General features: G+C 39.6%; 1 protein-coding gene across 1 annotated transcript in view; it reads right to left on the bottom strand.

The window, feature by feature from the left end:
* The window catches only part of LOC124606004, a 213,944-nt gene that overhangs the window by 97,618 nt on the left and 103,737 nt on the right, over nucleotides 1-12,589 (bottom strand). Inside the window, exon 7 of the mRNA XM_047137966.1 lies at nucleotides 10,796-10,958. Coding sequence (XP_046993922.1) covers nucleotides 10,796-10,958 — 163 coding nt within the window. The remainder of the gene's footprint in view (nucleotides 1-10,795; nucleotides 10,959-12,589) is intronic.

The raw sequence follows: 12,589 nt of genomic DNA, 5'->3' as shown, positions 1-12,589 counted from the left end.
GAATAGGGGCATCTCAAAATCTGTTTGGTTCCAGGAGAATAATAAACCAAATTTACTTGGTTTCAAAAATGTTTTGTTCAAACGAATATTAAAAATATTGCATTAATTGTGGCTTCTTATATTCTGTTTTCCAAGTAAAAATCATTATTTTTCTAATTGCTGTACTGTAACATTAATTGATGACCTTGGTTTGCTTGTTAATACATTAAGTCACTGGCATCATGTTTAAAAATGATGTATTTAAACATATGAGTCACACCACAAGAAGTAACTAAAAGTTTTCAAATAACATCTCCTTGATTGAAATATGACTTTCCTTATACTTTAATCACAGCATAATCTTATTGGTTGAGAACAGTACCAGATGACTCATTTCTCTCAAATTCTTTGTCTTCTTGTGATAAAACACTAACTAATGCTGTTTCTATTCACCCCACAAATCCCAAAAACACAACCCTACATTTTCAATTAGTCTAAACAGAACTGAACTTACATTACAACAATATAATTTAGATTTGTTACTTACAAAATAAACTCAGCAATACATCCAATGTTTGTCATAGAAAGAATTAAACATCAATTGAAAGAGGTGTCAAATTTGAAATTCATAATTGCCCTGTTAGGTTAGTTTACTACCAACTTAGACATACAGACCCTCTAATGATATTCCCATTTGTCTTCCGACATGATAGCATAGAACCTTTTTGGAAGTCTTGTTTCCATTCACCCTGCTGTTTCTATAAATCCCATTTTATGGTAGTTTTTTCTGTGTATCCATATCTTCATCACTTTTATAGGAAGAAGACGGTCTCATTTTACCTACATTTTCGATCTCCATAAGCTGCCTTACAACTATGGGAAGGTGGAGATGATGTATCGCAACTTGGTAATTTACTAACAAGCCAGAGAGAACAATTAAACCAATTATGTAGAGAATTCTTTGATGCGCTGAGTGATAAACTGAGACTTACCAACTATATCAAATATCACACTGAGTTGAGTCATATGGTACCAGTGAGACAACCACCGTAATGGCTGTCACTGCCCTGCATGAAAGAGTTAAAGGAATTAGCAGAAGAGATATTACAGCAATGGGTCATTTTCCTTTCTCAACGCTGTGTTCAGTGCCCAAGTTTCTTGTCCAAAGCCCATCAGACAAATCAAGACTGGTAGTAAATTATAATGAATTTAGTAAGAAGGTGGTCTTCTAGTCCATACTGTTAAAATATTTGTATTTATGTTTTGGTTTGTTCATGAGCACCTGTGAGTTAATTTCATCAGATCTTAATGAGGCATATTATAAAATCCATTAGACAAGGGATCAAAGTACATGACAGCATTTGCCATGGATTGGAAGCTGTTTGAATTTAGTAGAGTGCCCTTTGGTCTCACCACTGCGGGCAGACATTTTATCGCTTCTGTTAGACATGTTGTTTTCTGATATTAAAATCAGGTGTGTGTATCAGTACCTGGACAATTTAATGATTTTTTAAAATCAGGTCTGGGAGGAACATATGGGACACTTATGAGAGGTGCTCAAACAACTTAGGAACGTGAGACTGGCCATTAAAGACAAGTAGGTGAAGGTTGGATTTCCTGCAATGTCATTTCTGGGACATATTTTGTCAATTGGAGAAGTAAGAGTGGATCTCAAATGGACTAAGGGAATGTCCCTGCCAATGAATGCCAAGTGGATGGCATTGTTCGTGACCAATATTAATTTGTTTAGGAAGTTTGTTACAAATTTCACACAAATGGCTAAGCCATTGAAAGAATGACATAAAAAAGGTTGTAAATTTGGGTCAAGTGAGTCTCAACAAGCTGTATTTGAGAGATTGAAGGAGTGTCTAGCTGGAGGTCTTCTCCTTTCAATAAAGGATTTATTGTTCAAACAGATGCATCCATGGTGTTAGTAGTGGCTTGCTGCTTCAGGAATATCCAGAGGCGAGATGGGCAGTCTTGTATGCCTAAAGAGGACTGTCCCTTGGAGAAAAAATACTTGGTTCATGAGCTTGAGGCTTGGGCAATTTTGTTTGCATTGGAGAAATTCAATTTCTACCTAGACCAAAAATTCGTTCTGACAATCAGGTTCCTAGTTGGGTGTTGGCGCCCCACAGACAGATAATGTCACAGCACACTGTTTGACTCACATGTCTCAAGGAGATTTGGAAGAAAATGAGGTAAGTGGAGATGAACAGGATAATAAACTCCAAGGGAGTAAGTCCAATATTGGGTGGCTTACTGACACTATTTAAAGGGACTGCCAAACATGAGGATGAGGATGAAGTCTTAAGAGCTATTAAGCAGAGAATATAAAAAGTGGTAGTGCCCAGGCTGCATACACTTAAAATGGTATAATCTATTTAATAACCATGGCTGAAATTGGCTTGGAATTGTGGTGTTCACAGAATTAGTACCTAAGTTATTTGCTCATTATCACCAGTCATCAGTGGATAGAAATTTGGTAGCCTACAAAATTTGTATCGAAACTCGGGAGGAATTTATGTGGAAAGTAGTGGGGATCAGGACAATGGTGGAGGTGTGTAAGACATGAAAATTCTACAGGATATGAAATGAGGTTTTTTGGCATTGAAACTGGTATAAAGGCAGATGGAAAAGTTGCTTATCAATTTCGAAGGTCCATTTCCAAGACTGTGGATGGAAACAAGTATGCTCTGATACTCATAGAAGCTTTTTCAAGGTTCTCCTGGTTGTTTCCTGAAAGGACTGTGACAATACAAACAGCAATGTATTGGTTGAAGTGACTTTTTGGTACCTTCATCCTTGTCAAGTTTTAGCACCTGCATTGCTTTTACCTCCAGAGCCCTCAAGGAGTTTTCTTTCCAACTGGGAATTAAACATTCGATCAGCACACCATTCTACCGAAGCCCATTGTTCATAGAGAGAGTTGCCTGTAATCTGCAGACTGCCTTAATTGCAGATCATCATTAAGACCACATATTTTGGGCTGAGACCTTGGAATATTAATCTACACATTTAATACGGCTAAGCATAAGCCACACAAGGAGGCTCCAGTAAGACTAATATTTACTTTTAGGGCCAATCCCCAATGGCTACCAGTGGTCTGTTGAACTATTGCCCAGTAAAATATCTCCAAAGGAGGTCTGGGAGAGGTGGTAGAGAGACCAGAAAAACATATTGGCCATCTGTGAGCAGAGTTCTGAGAGTTAAACCAGGTAAGGTGTCCCAATTAATTTAGAGTTGGATATCGTGTGTACCTCAGAAATTTTGGCAAAATGAGTACAGCAGGGGAGAAGCTGATGGGACAACTGTTACCATGCTTTAAGGGATCCTATGAAACTGTCCATTTTGTGACTCTGATCACATTCTTAATTAAAGATTTTGCAATGGCAGGGTGCTTTGTTACCTCATTTTTAAAGTTTTGTTATGGTTATATGCCAGTGATAATCCTTCTGCCATGTAGTGAGAGAGAAGACAAGAGTTTTGGAGGTGGGTGGGGGGAGGGGGAGAGGAAGGGGGGGTAAGAGATTTTAAATTATGCTTTGTGAAGTGGCACTTTTGAACTTCCATCCACTGGAGATGAGAGTCTGCCAGATTTTGGATGTGTCACTGAGGACCAGTCTCTAGTGAAAGAGCAGAACGGAGAGCAACTGATTGGTTTCGAAGACAAAGTTCAACTGGAACATGGTGTGCCCCAGAGCTAGGCAGCTTGTACAATCAACGGTCAACACAAGGAATGATCAACCTGTTATGTCATGGACATCACCTATCTGGAGGGCAGACATGTCTTTTCTCAATAGCCAGATGAGACGGCAACCACAACTGGACATGAATAAGAATGGTTTTTGTTATTGCTGTAATACACAGAGCTCTAGGAGTGTGCTTTAGTGGCTCACAGTGGTTGTTGGGTAGCTCACAAGTTGTCAGATTGACATTATTGTATGGTGGGCATTGTGTACAGGAAGACGGCCAGTGTCTAGATACGTGTTTTGGATACAAAGTGTTTGTTTCAAATTCCAATATTGCATGCCATGGTCATGAGGGTCCAAGAGTGTGCCTTTTGTATTATTTCTTACCTTCACACAGAGGGTTTTTTCTATTGTTGTACTAGAGACTTTTGTATTGTGTTTATGATAATGCTGATGTACACAGCTGCAAGTTTTCTGAATTTTATATTGCTCTTATCATCTGCAGAGTAGGTAGCCTTGGTAGCAATGTTGTACATAGAAGTGGTAAGTTGCTAGTGAAGGTCCTTGGTAGTAGATGTAGATCCTGTTGTGGTTTTATTCATTTGTTGTACAGTGTTTATATGATTGCCTGATTGTAGCATACTATGTGTAGAAAGTGTGAGTATGGCACTTGCTATTCTATTGTTTTTGTTTGGTGCCTGCTTGTGTGTCATAGAAACTGAATCACATTTGCTTTGCCTAGGAAGTTTTTTATTTATTTTATTATTGTGTTATGCCCATTTCTACATGATGATTAATTCCAGGTAGAATATTGTTGATTACTTATTAAGTCCCCCCCCCCCAAGAACCATGGACCTTGACCTTGCCGTTTGTGGGGAGGCTTGCATGCTTGCATGCCTCAGCGATACAGATAGCCATACCGTAGGTGCAACCACAATGGAGGGGTATCTGTTGAGAGGCCAGACAAACATGTGGTTCCTGAAGAGGGGCAGCAGCCTTTTCAGTAGTTGCAGGGGCAACAGTGTGGATGATTGACGGATCTGGCCTTGTAACACTAACCAAAACGGCCTTGCTGTGCTGGTACTGTAAACGGCTGAAAGCAAGGGGAAACTACAGCCGTAATTTTTCCCAAGGGCATACAGCTTTACTGTATGGTTAAATGGTGATGGTGTCCTCTTGGGTAAAATATTCCGGAGGTAGAATAGTCCCCCATTTGGATCTCCGGGCTGGGACTACTCAGGAGGACGTCATTATCAGGAGAAAGAAAACTGGCATTCTACGGATCGGAGCGTGGAATGTCAGATCACTTAATCAGGCAGGTAAGTTAGAAATTTTAAAAAGGGAAATGGATAGGTTGAAGTTACATATAGTGGGAATTAGTGAAGTTCAGTGGCAGGAGGAACAAGGCTTTTGGTCAGGTGAATACAGGGTTATAAATACAAAATTAAATAGGCGTAATGCAGGAGTAGGTTTAATAATGAATAAAAAAATAGGAGTGCGGGTAAGCTACTACCAACAGCATAGTGAACGCATTATTGTGGCCAAGATAGACATGAAGCCCACGCCTACTACAGTAGTACAAGTTTATATGCCAACTAGCTCTGCAGATCATGAAGAAATTGATAAAATGTATGATGAGATAAAAGAAATTATTCAGGTAGTGAAGAATTCACGTTAGTATTTTGCAGCTGTGACTTATTAACCTGATAGTTCGGTAATTTTCACATCTGTCAACACCTGCTTTCTTTGGGATTGGAATTATTATATTCTTCTTGAAGTCTGAGGGTATTTCGCCTGTCTCATACGTCTTGCTCACCAGAAGGTAGAGTTTGGTCAGGACCACCTCTCCCAAGGCTGTCAGTAGTTCTAATGGAATGTTGTCTACTCCCGGGGCCTTGATTTGACTCAGGTCTTTCAGTGCTCTATCAAACTCTTCATGCAGTATCGTATCTCCCATTTCATCTTCATCTACATCCTTTTCCATTTCCATAATATTGTCCTCAAGTACATCGCCCTTGTATAGACCCTCTATATACTCCTTCCACCTTTCTGCTTTCCCTTCTTTGCTTAGAACTGGGTTTCCATCTGAGCTCTTGGTATTCATACAAGTGGCTCTCTTTTCTCCAAAAGTCTCTTTAATTTTTCTGTAGGCAGTATCTATCTTACCACTAGTGAGATATGCCTCTACATCCTTACATTTATCCTCTAGCCATCCTTGCTTAGCCATTTTGCACTTCCTGTCAATCTCATTTTTGAGACTTTTGTATTCCTTTTTGCCTGCTTCATTTACTGCATTTTTATATTTTCTCCTTTCATCTGTTAAATTCAATATTTCTTCTGTTACCCAAGGATTTCGACTAGCCCTCGTCTTTTTACCTACTTGATCCTCTACTGCCTTCACTACTTCATCCCTCAAAGCTACCCATTCTTCTTCTACTGTATTTCTTTCCACCATTCCTGCCATTTGTTCCCTTACACTCTCACTGAAACTCTGTACAACCTCTGGTTTAGTCAGTTTATCCAGATCCCATCTCCTTAAATTCCCACCTTTTTGCAGTTTCTTCAGTTTTAATCTACAGTTCATAACCAATAGATTGTGGTCAGAGTCCACATCTGCCCCTGAAAATGTCTTACAATTTAAAACCTGGTTCCTAAATCTCTGTCTTACCATTATATAATCTATCTGAAACCTGTCAGTATCTCCAGGCTTCTTCCATGTATACAGCCTTCTTTTATGATTCTTGAACCAAGTGTTAGCTATGATTAAGTTATGCTCTGTGCAAAATTCTACCAGGAGGCTTCCTCTTTCATTTCTTAGCCCCAATCCATATTCACCTACTACGTTTCCTTCTCTCCCTTTTCCTACTACCGAATTCCAGTCACCCATGACTATTAAATTTTTGTCTGCCTTCACTATCTGAATAATTTCTTTTATTTTGTCACACATTTCTTCAATTTCTTTGTCATCTGCAGAGCTAGTTGGCATATAAACTTATACTACTGTAGTAGGCGTGGGCATCTTGGCCACAATAATGTGTTCACTATGCTGTTGGTAGTAGCTTACCTGCATTCCTATTTTTTTATTCATTATTAAACGTACTCCTGCATTACTCCTATTTGACTTTGTATTTATAACCCTGTATTCACCTGACCAAAAGTCTTGTTCCTCCTGCAACCGAACTTCACTAATTCCCACTATATCTAACTTTAACCTATCCATTTCCCTTTTTAAATTTTCTAACCTGCCCTGCCTGATTAAGGGATCTGACATTCCACGCTCAGATCCGTAGAACGCCAGTTTTCTTTCTCCTGATAACGACGTCCTCTTGAGTAGTCCCTGCCCAGAGATCCAAATGGGGGACTATTTTACCTCTGGAATATTTTACCCAAGAGGACGGCATCATCATTAAACATACAGTAAAGCTGCATGCCCTCGGGAAAAATTACGGCTGTAGTTTCCCCTTGCTTTCAACCGTTCGCAGTACCAGCACAGCAAGGCCGTTTTGGTTAGTGTTATAAGGCCAGATCAGTCAATCATCCAGACTGTTGCCCCTGCAACTACTGAAAAGGCTGCTGCCCCTCTTCAGGAACCACACGTTTGTCTGGCCTCTCAACAGATACCCCTCTGTTGTGGTTGCACCTACGGTACGACTATCTGTATCGCTGAGGCACGCAAGCCTCCCCACCAACGGCAAGGTGCATGGTTCTATCCACAACTAAATTCAGTTCACAATGGAGGAAGAGCAAAATTGTCAGCTGCCATATCAGGATGTTCTGGTATGGAGAAAACCAAATGGAACAACGGGACACAGCGTCTATCACAAGAAAACCTACACAGACCAGAATCTTCATGCCTCTAGTTGACACCACCCATCATAAAGGGAAGGAGCGCTAAACACGCAGGCCCACAGAGATCGTGTGATCTCTGATGAACAAAGCTTGAAACCTAAACTGGACCACCTGAAGGACATGTTCCAGAAAAACGGCTATAGCAACTGACAAAATCAGTGCACCTTCAGGCAAAAGACTATACCAACCGAAAAAGATAGCCTACATTCCAAATGTGGGCAAGACATCTCAAAAAACTGATAGTGTTTTACCATCAAAAATATTAAATGCATGTACCACTCACCAGCAAAGACAAAATTCCTTTTTAGAGACAGTAAAAGATGACCTGGGACACCAGAAATCTGGAGTGTATTACATACAATGTGAGTGTGAGAATGCATATGTTGGACAAACCATTCACAAATTGAAGAAAGGTGCACATAACATAAACGACACAATGACCTCCAACAGTCCACAAAATCAGCAGTTTCTGAACACTGCCTTGAAAGGAATCACAAAATGAAATACGAAGATACAAAAATTCTTCAAAACACATCCCGCTTTTGGGACTGTACACAAGGAGGCTGTCTAAATCCAGCTATCTGAGAGATTCATCGACAAGGACAATGGATTTCAGCTTATTCAAGTGCAGGCTACAGCGTTGAAAATGCTCCAAATGCAGCAGAAACTGAACACCGAGTGAAGCACAGATTGAGGTCCGCCACTCAATTCCCAAGCACATGAGACCCCACCATGCTGGCACAGTGCACATTCCATAAAAGTATTTGAGGGGGGGGGGGGGGGGGGGGGGAGATGACTGATACATATACTGAAGGGAAAAAAATTTGCAACAACAACAAATAGTTAATGTAGAGTAATAAAATTTCAGAAATACATTTGTCTAGATAACATATTTAAGTGATTAACATTGTAAGATCACATGTCAATGCAAGTGTGAGATAGGCTATTGCAGATTTGAAATGCTGGTACATTACTGCTAATAACTGATCTAAGTTTGGGTTACAACAATGGTATGTTGGTGAGAGTTATCCTGTTTGCACTAGACATTGATAAAATTGGTACTATTCTCCTGGCTGGAAACAAATTACTACAGGCAAGGCCTATACCATGGGTTTACATTTTGGATCTACTACTACTTTCTCTTATGACTGAATGCTTAAAATATATATAAGCACCAGTGCTTTGTATAGTAATTATGCCACCAGCAAAGGAAGAAACATAATTATTTATTATTTGTGTTGACTGGAAGAGTCTGTGATACATCAACATTTTGCAGTTCAAAGAGCTAAATGAAGTCTTACACTTTAATGGATACATGCTGTATATAATTCTTTACTTAAGAACATTTCATATTTATGCAAGTACACCAGCATTGCCCTATGATGACAAATATTTACATTGTGCTTAATGAATATCTCTTCCTACTGAAAGGTTAAGGACATTATGTGGCTCATGTGAAAGAAAGCATAATTTTTATGACATTGGGAATACGAATGCAAAACACAGTCAGCAGCTTATCGGAAGGTTTATGCACACTTGTGATGAACCCTATAATATTGGTATGTATCTTCATAGGAGACATAGTAACAAATGTGTTCAGACAAGTGGATATTATTCAGGCAGTTGAAGGTTCTACACACATCAAAAAAAGTTTTGCATACCCCAGTTCCCAGGACTCCTGAAGGTAGACGTTGACTGTGGATTTTGTATCACAGACACAGTTCCTTTGACTCTTCAGAGATGTCACTAAACCTACCCAAAGATGTAAACAACCATGCATGAGCAGTGCCTATTAGATGGAGGGGTCTGACAGCCGATCAGTTCCAGTCATTCCACCAGGAAGGAGGTACACAGCTCATGTTGTCTGCAGTTCAACCATGCCTAAACAGTCAATACCACAGTTCGATCATGTCCACATTGTTATTTTGCGCCAGGAAGGGCTCTCAACAAGGGAAGTGTCCAGGCGTCTCAGAGTTAAGCAAAGCGATTTTGTTCAGACATGGAGGAGATACAGAGAGACAGGAAATGTTGGTGACATGCCTTGCTCAAGCCACCCAAGTGCTACTACCACAGTGGATGACTGCTACCTGTGGATTATGGTTCAGAGGAACCCTGACAGCAATGCCACCACATTGAATAATGCTTTTTGTGCAGCCACAGAAAGTCATGTTACTACTCAAACTGTGCACAATAGGCTGCCTGATGCGCAACTTCACTCCCGACGTCCATGGTGAGATACATCTTCGCAACCATGACACCATGCAGCAAGGTACAGATGGGCCCAACAACATGCCACATGGATTGCTCAGAATTGGCATCACATTCTCTTCACTGATGAGTGTCACATATGCCTTCAACCAGACATGTCTGGAGGCAACTCGGTCAGGCTGAACACCTTAGACGCACTGTCCAGCAAGTGCAGCAAGGTGGAGGTTCCCTGTTGTTTTGGGATGGCATTATGTGGGACCGACGTGCACCGCTGATGGTCATGGAAGGCACCGTAACGGCTGTACGATACGTGAATGCCGTCCTCCGACCAATAGGGCAACCATATCAGCAGCATATTGGTGAGGCATTCGTCTTCATGGACAACAATTCGCATCCACATCATGCACATGTAGTGAATGACTTCCTTCAGGATAATGACATCACTCGACTAGAGTGGCCAGCATGTTCTCCAGACATGAACCCTATTGAACATGCCTGGGATAGATTGAAAAGAGCTGTTTATGGATGATGTGACCCAGCAACCACTCTGAGGGATCTATGCCGAATTGCCATTGAGGGGTGGGACAATGTGGACCAACAGTGCCTTGATGAACTTGTGGATAGTATGCCAGGACAAATACAGGCATGCATCAACGCAAGAGGATGTGCTACTGAGTATTAGAGGTACCAGTGTGTACAGAAATCTGGACCACCACCTCTGAAGGTCTCGCTGTATGGTGGTACAACATGCAATGTGTGGTTTTCATGAGCAATAAAAAGGGTGGAAATGACGTTTATGTTGATCTCTACTCCAATTTTCTGTACAGATTCTGGAACTCTCAGAACCAAGGTGATGCAAAATTTTTTTTTTTTTTTATATGTGTAGATACAGCACAGAGTTGGGAAGTGTTTGTTTATATGTAGAGTTCTTGTACTTGAAGAAACATAATGTTATTGCTGATCATCTCAACTTGACTGATGCTTTCAAACAGAGTGTGGAATACTTAACACACAGCATTTTGCTTAGGTGCCACACTACCAGGAAAATATATAAAAGTTGTTTTTACCAGAAAGACCTAATCTTCTCCCGTTGCTCAGTAGGTGCAAGATCTGTAGTTGATACTAAGGATCCAAGAAATGCTGAGTCATTCGATTGACGGCTTGCTGACCTAGGCAGCAGATCATGTCGACTACTTGAAGCACTAATGGTTCGTCTTTGTGAGGCAGAATCTGAAAAACAGACGTCTTTAGTTTGTATCAAACTAAGTGATTAAAAATTTTGCCACAAACAAGTTATCTGTCTGATTCTCCAAAACAATCTGTCAAGCAGTGCAATATGTTATGATGAATTTCCTTAAGCACACAAATATTTTGATCAATACTTTAAATCCACAGTGTCCAAATAAAATAGTTTATCATTAGTTTAATATTTCCTATTTCAGTGCATAGTTTCACATGAAGTCATAACAGAGTCCTTGATAAATGATAAGTATGTAATATCTTTATTTATCAGGTTGCACATATGAGACATATTAGAAATCAGGTTGTGTGCCAGACATGAAATCATACTATTGACAAGATACTTAAATAACTCAGTTCAGCTTTGCACTTGGAAATACCTCTCAGCATATCTGAATGAATTCATAAACACTATAATATTTGATTATTTTCTGTTTACTTGTGTTCACATTCTTTCAGTATCTATTGTCACTAAACATATTCATTTACATTCATGATTCTGACTATTGTGCCATTCTGAAGCAATAGCTCACATTGAAGTGAGCTATTTTTTTCCTCCTAAGGGGACATCATCCTCGTGTCTTGTAATGCGACTATGTAGGTAACCTTTCTGGATATTTCATGTTTTATTCATAATGAATACAGGAAACAAAAACTAACATGAGTAAAAATATAGTGTAATAGAAGTAAAAATGTTTCCGTAAACATGGGTTCACAAATGAGCCATTTGTGAGATAACTGCAAATGTGTGGTTATGAACTGCCACTGAGTGTGGAATACTGCTCTGATTAATATAAACTTAGCTGAAATATAACTTTTTGATGACATTCTTAAGAAATATAACAGTGCTTCAGAGTATTACACCTTACAACTCACTGTACTCTCACACCTATTAAATGATTCGTTTTACATGTTGTTCTCACATTTCAATGCAAAATGGTCCCTTCTCAGCAGTTGAGTTATGAATTCTTTCACACATCTCTGGATCATATTGTAAATGTTGATGAGAATGCACAGATCGCAATTCCAGGAGTAATGTAAACTTCACTTTTGAGATGAACCCAAACAGAAAAATTCAGAGGATTGAAGTCAGGTAATCTTGGAGACCAAGGACAGGCACTCTCCTCCTATCCCTCTTGGACAATATAGGTGGTTACATCAGAAGCAAAATGTTCCCCATCATACATGTAAGACACTCCCTAGCATTGCACCAGGGGCATATTCTCCAGCAATCTCCGAAGATTCCACAGCAAAGTGAAGATACCCTCATCAATCACTTAAATTTTTTTATTTGTTTTTTATATGTGGCTGAGTGAGAAGACCATCTGTGATCCTCATCTACACCTTCAGTGACAAACATTGTTCATGTGAAGATGCATGAATAGCATGTGTAACATTAAATTTATAATTAGATGAGAACTTAATCAGGAGATTAAATTTCTAATACTTTTGTAGTAAATAAGACAATATTTCTTGCTGAAGGCAGTAATGGCTCATAACCACACATTCGCAATCATCTCACGAATGATTCATTTGCAGATTCACGTTCACTGGAAAGTTTTTGCTTATATTATCATATAACTTCACCCATGCCAGTTTTCACTATTAATTATACAGATTTT

This window comes from Schistocerca americana, chromosome 3, assembly GCF_021461395.2.
Source record: "Schistocerca americana isolate TAMUIC-IGC-003095 chromosome 3, iqSchAmer2.1, whole genome shotgun sequence".
Lineage (NCBI taxonomy): Eukaryota > Metazoa > Arthropoda > Insecta > Orthoptera > Acrididae > Schistocerca > Schistocerca americana.
This window is presented reverse-complemented; position numbering and strand designations above follow the sequence as displayed.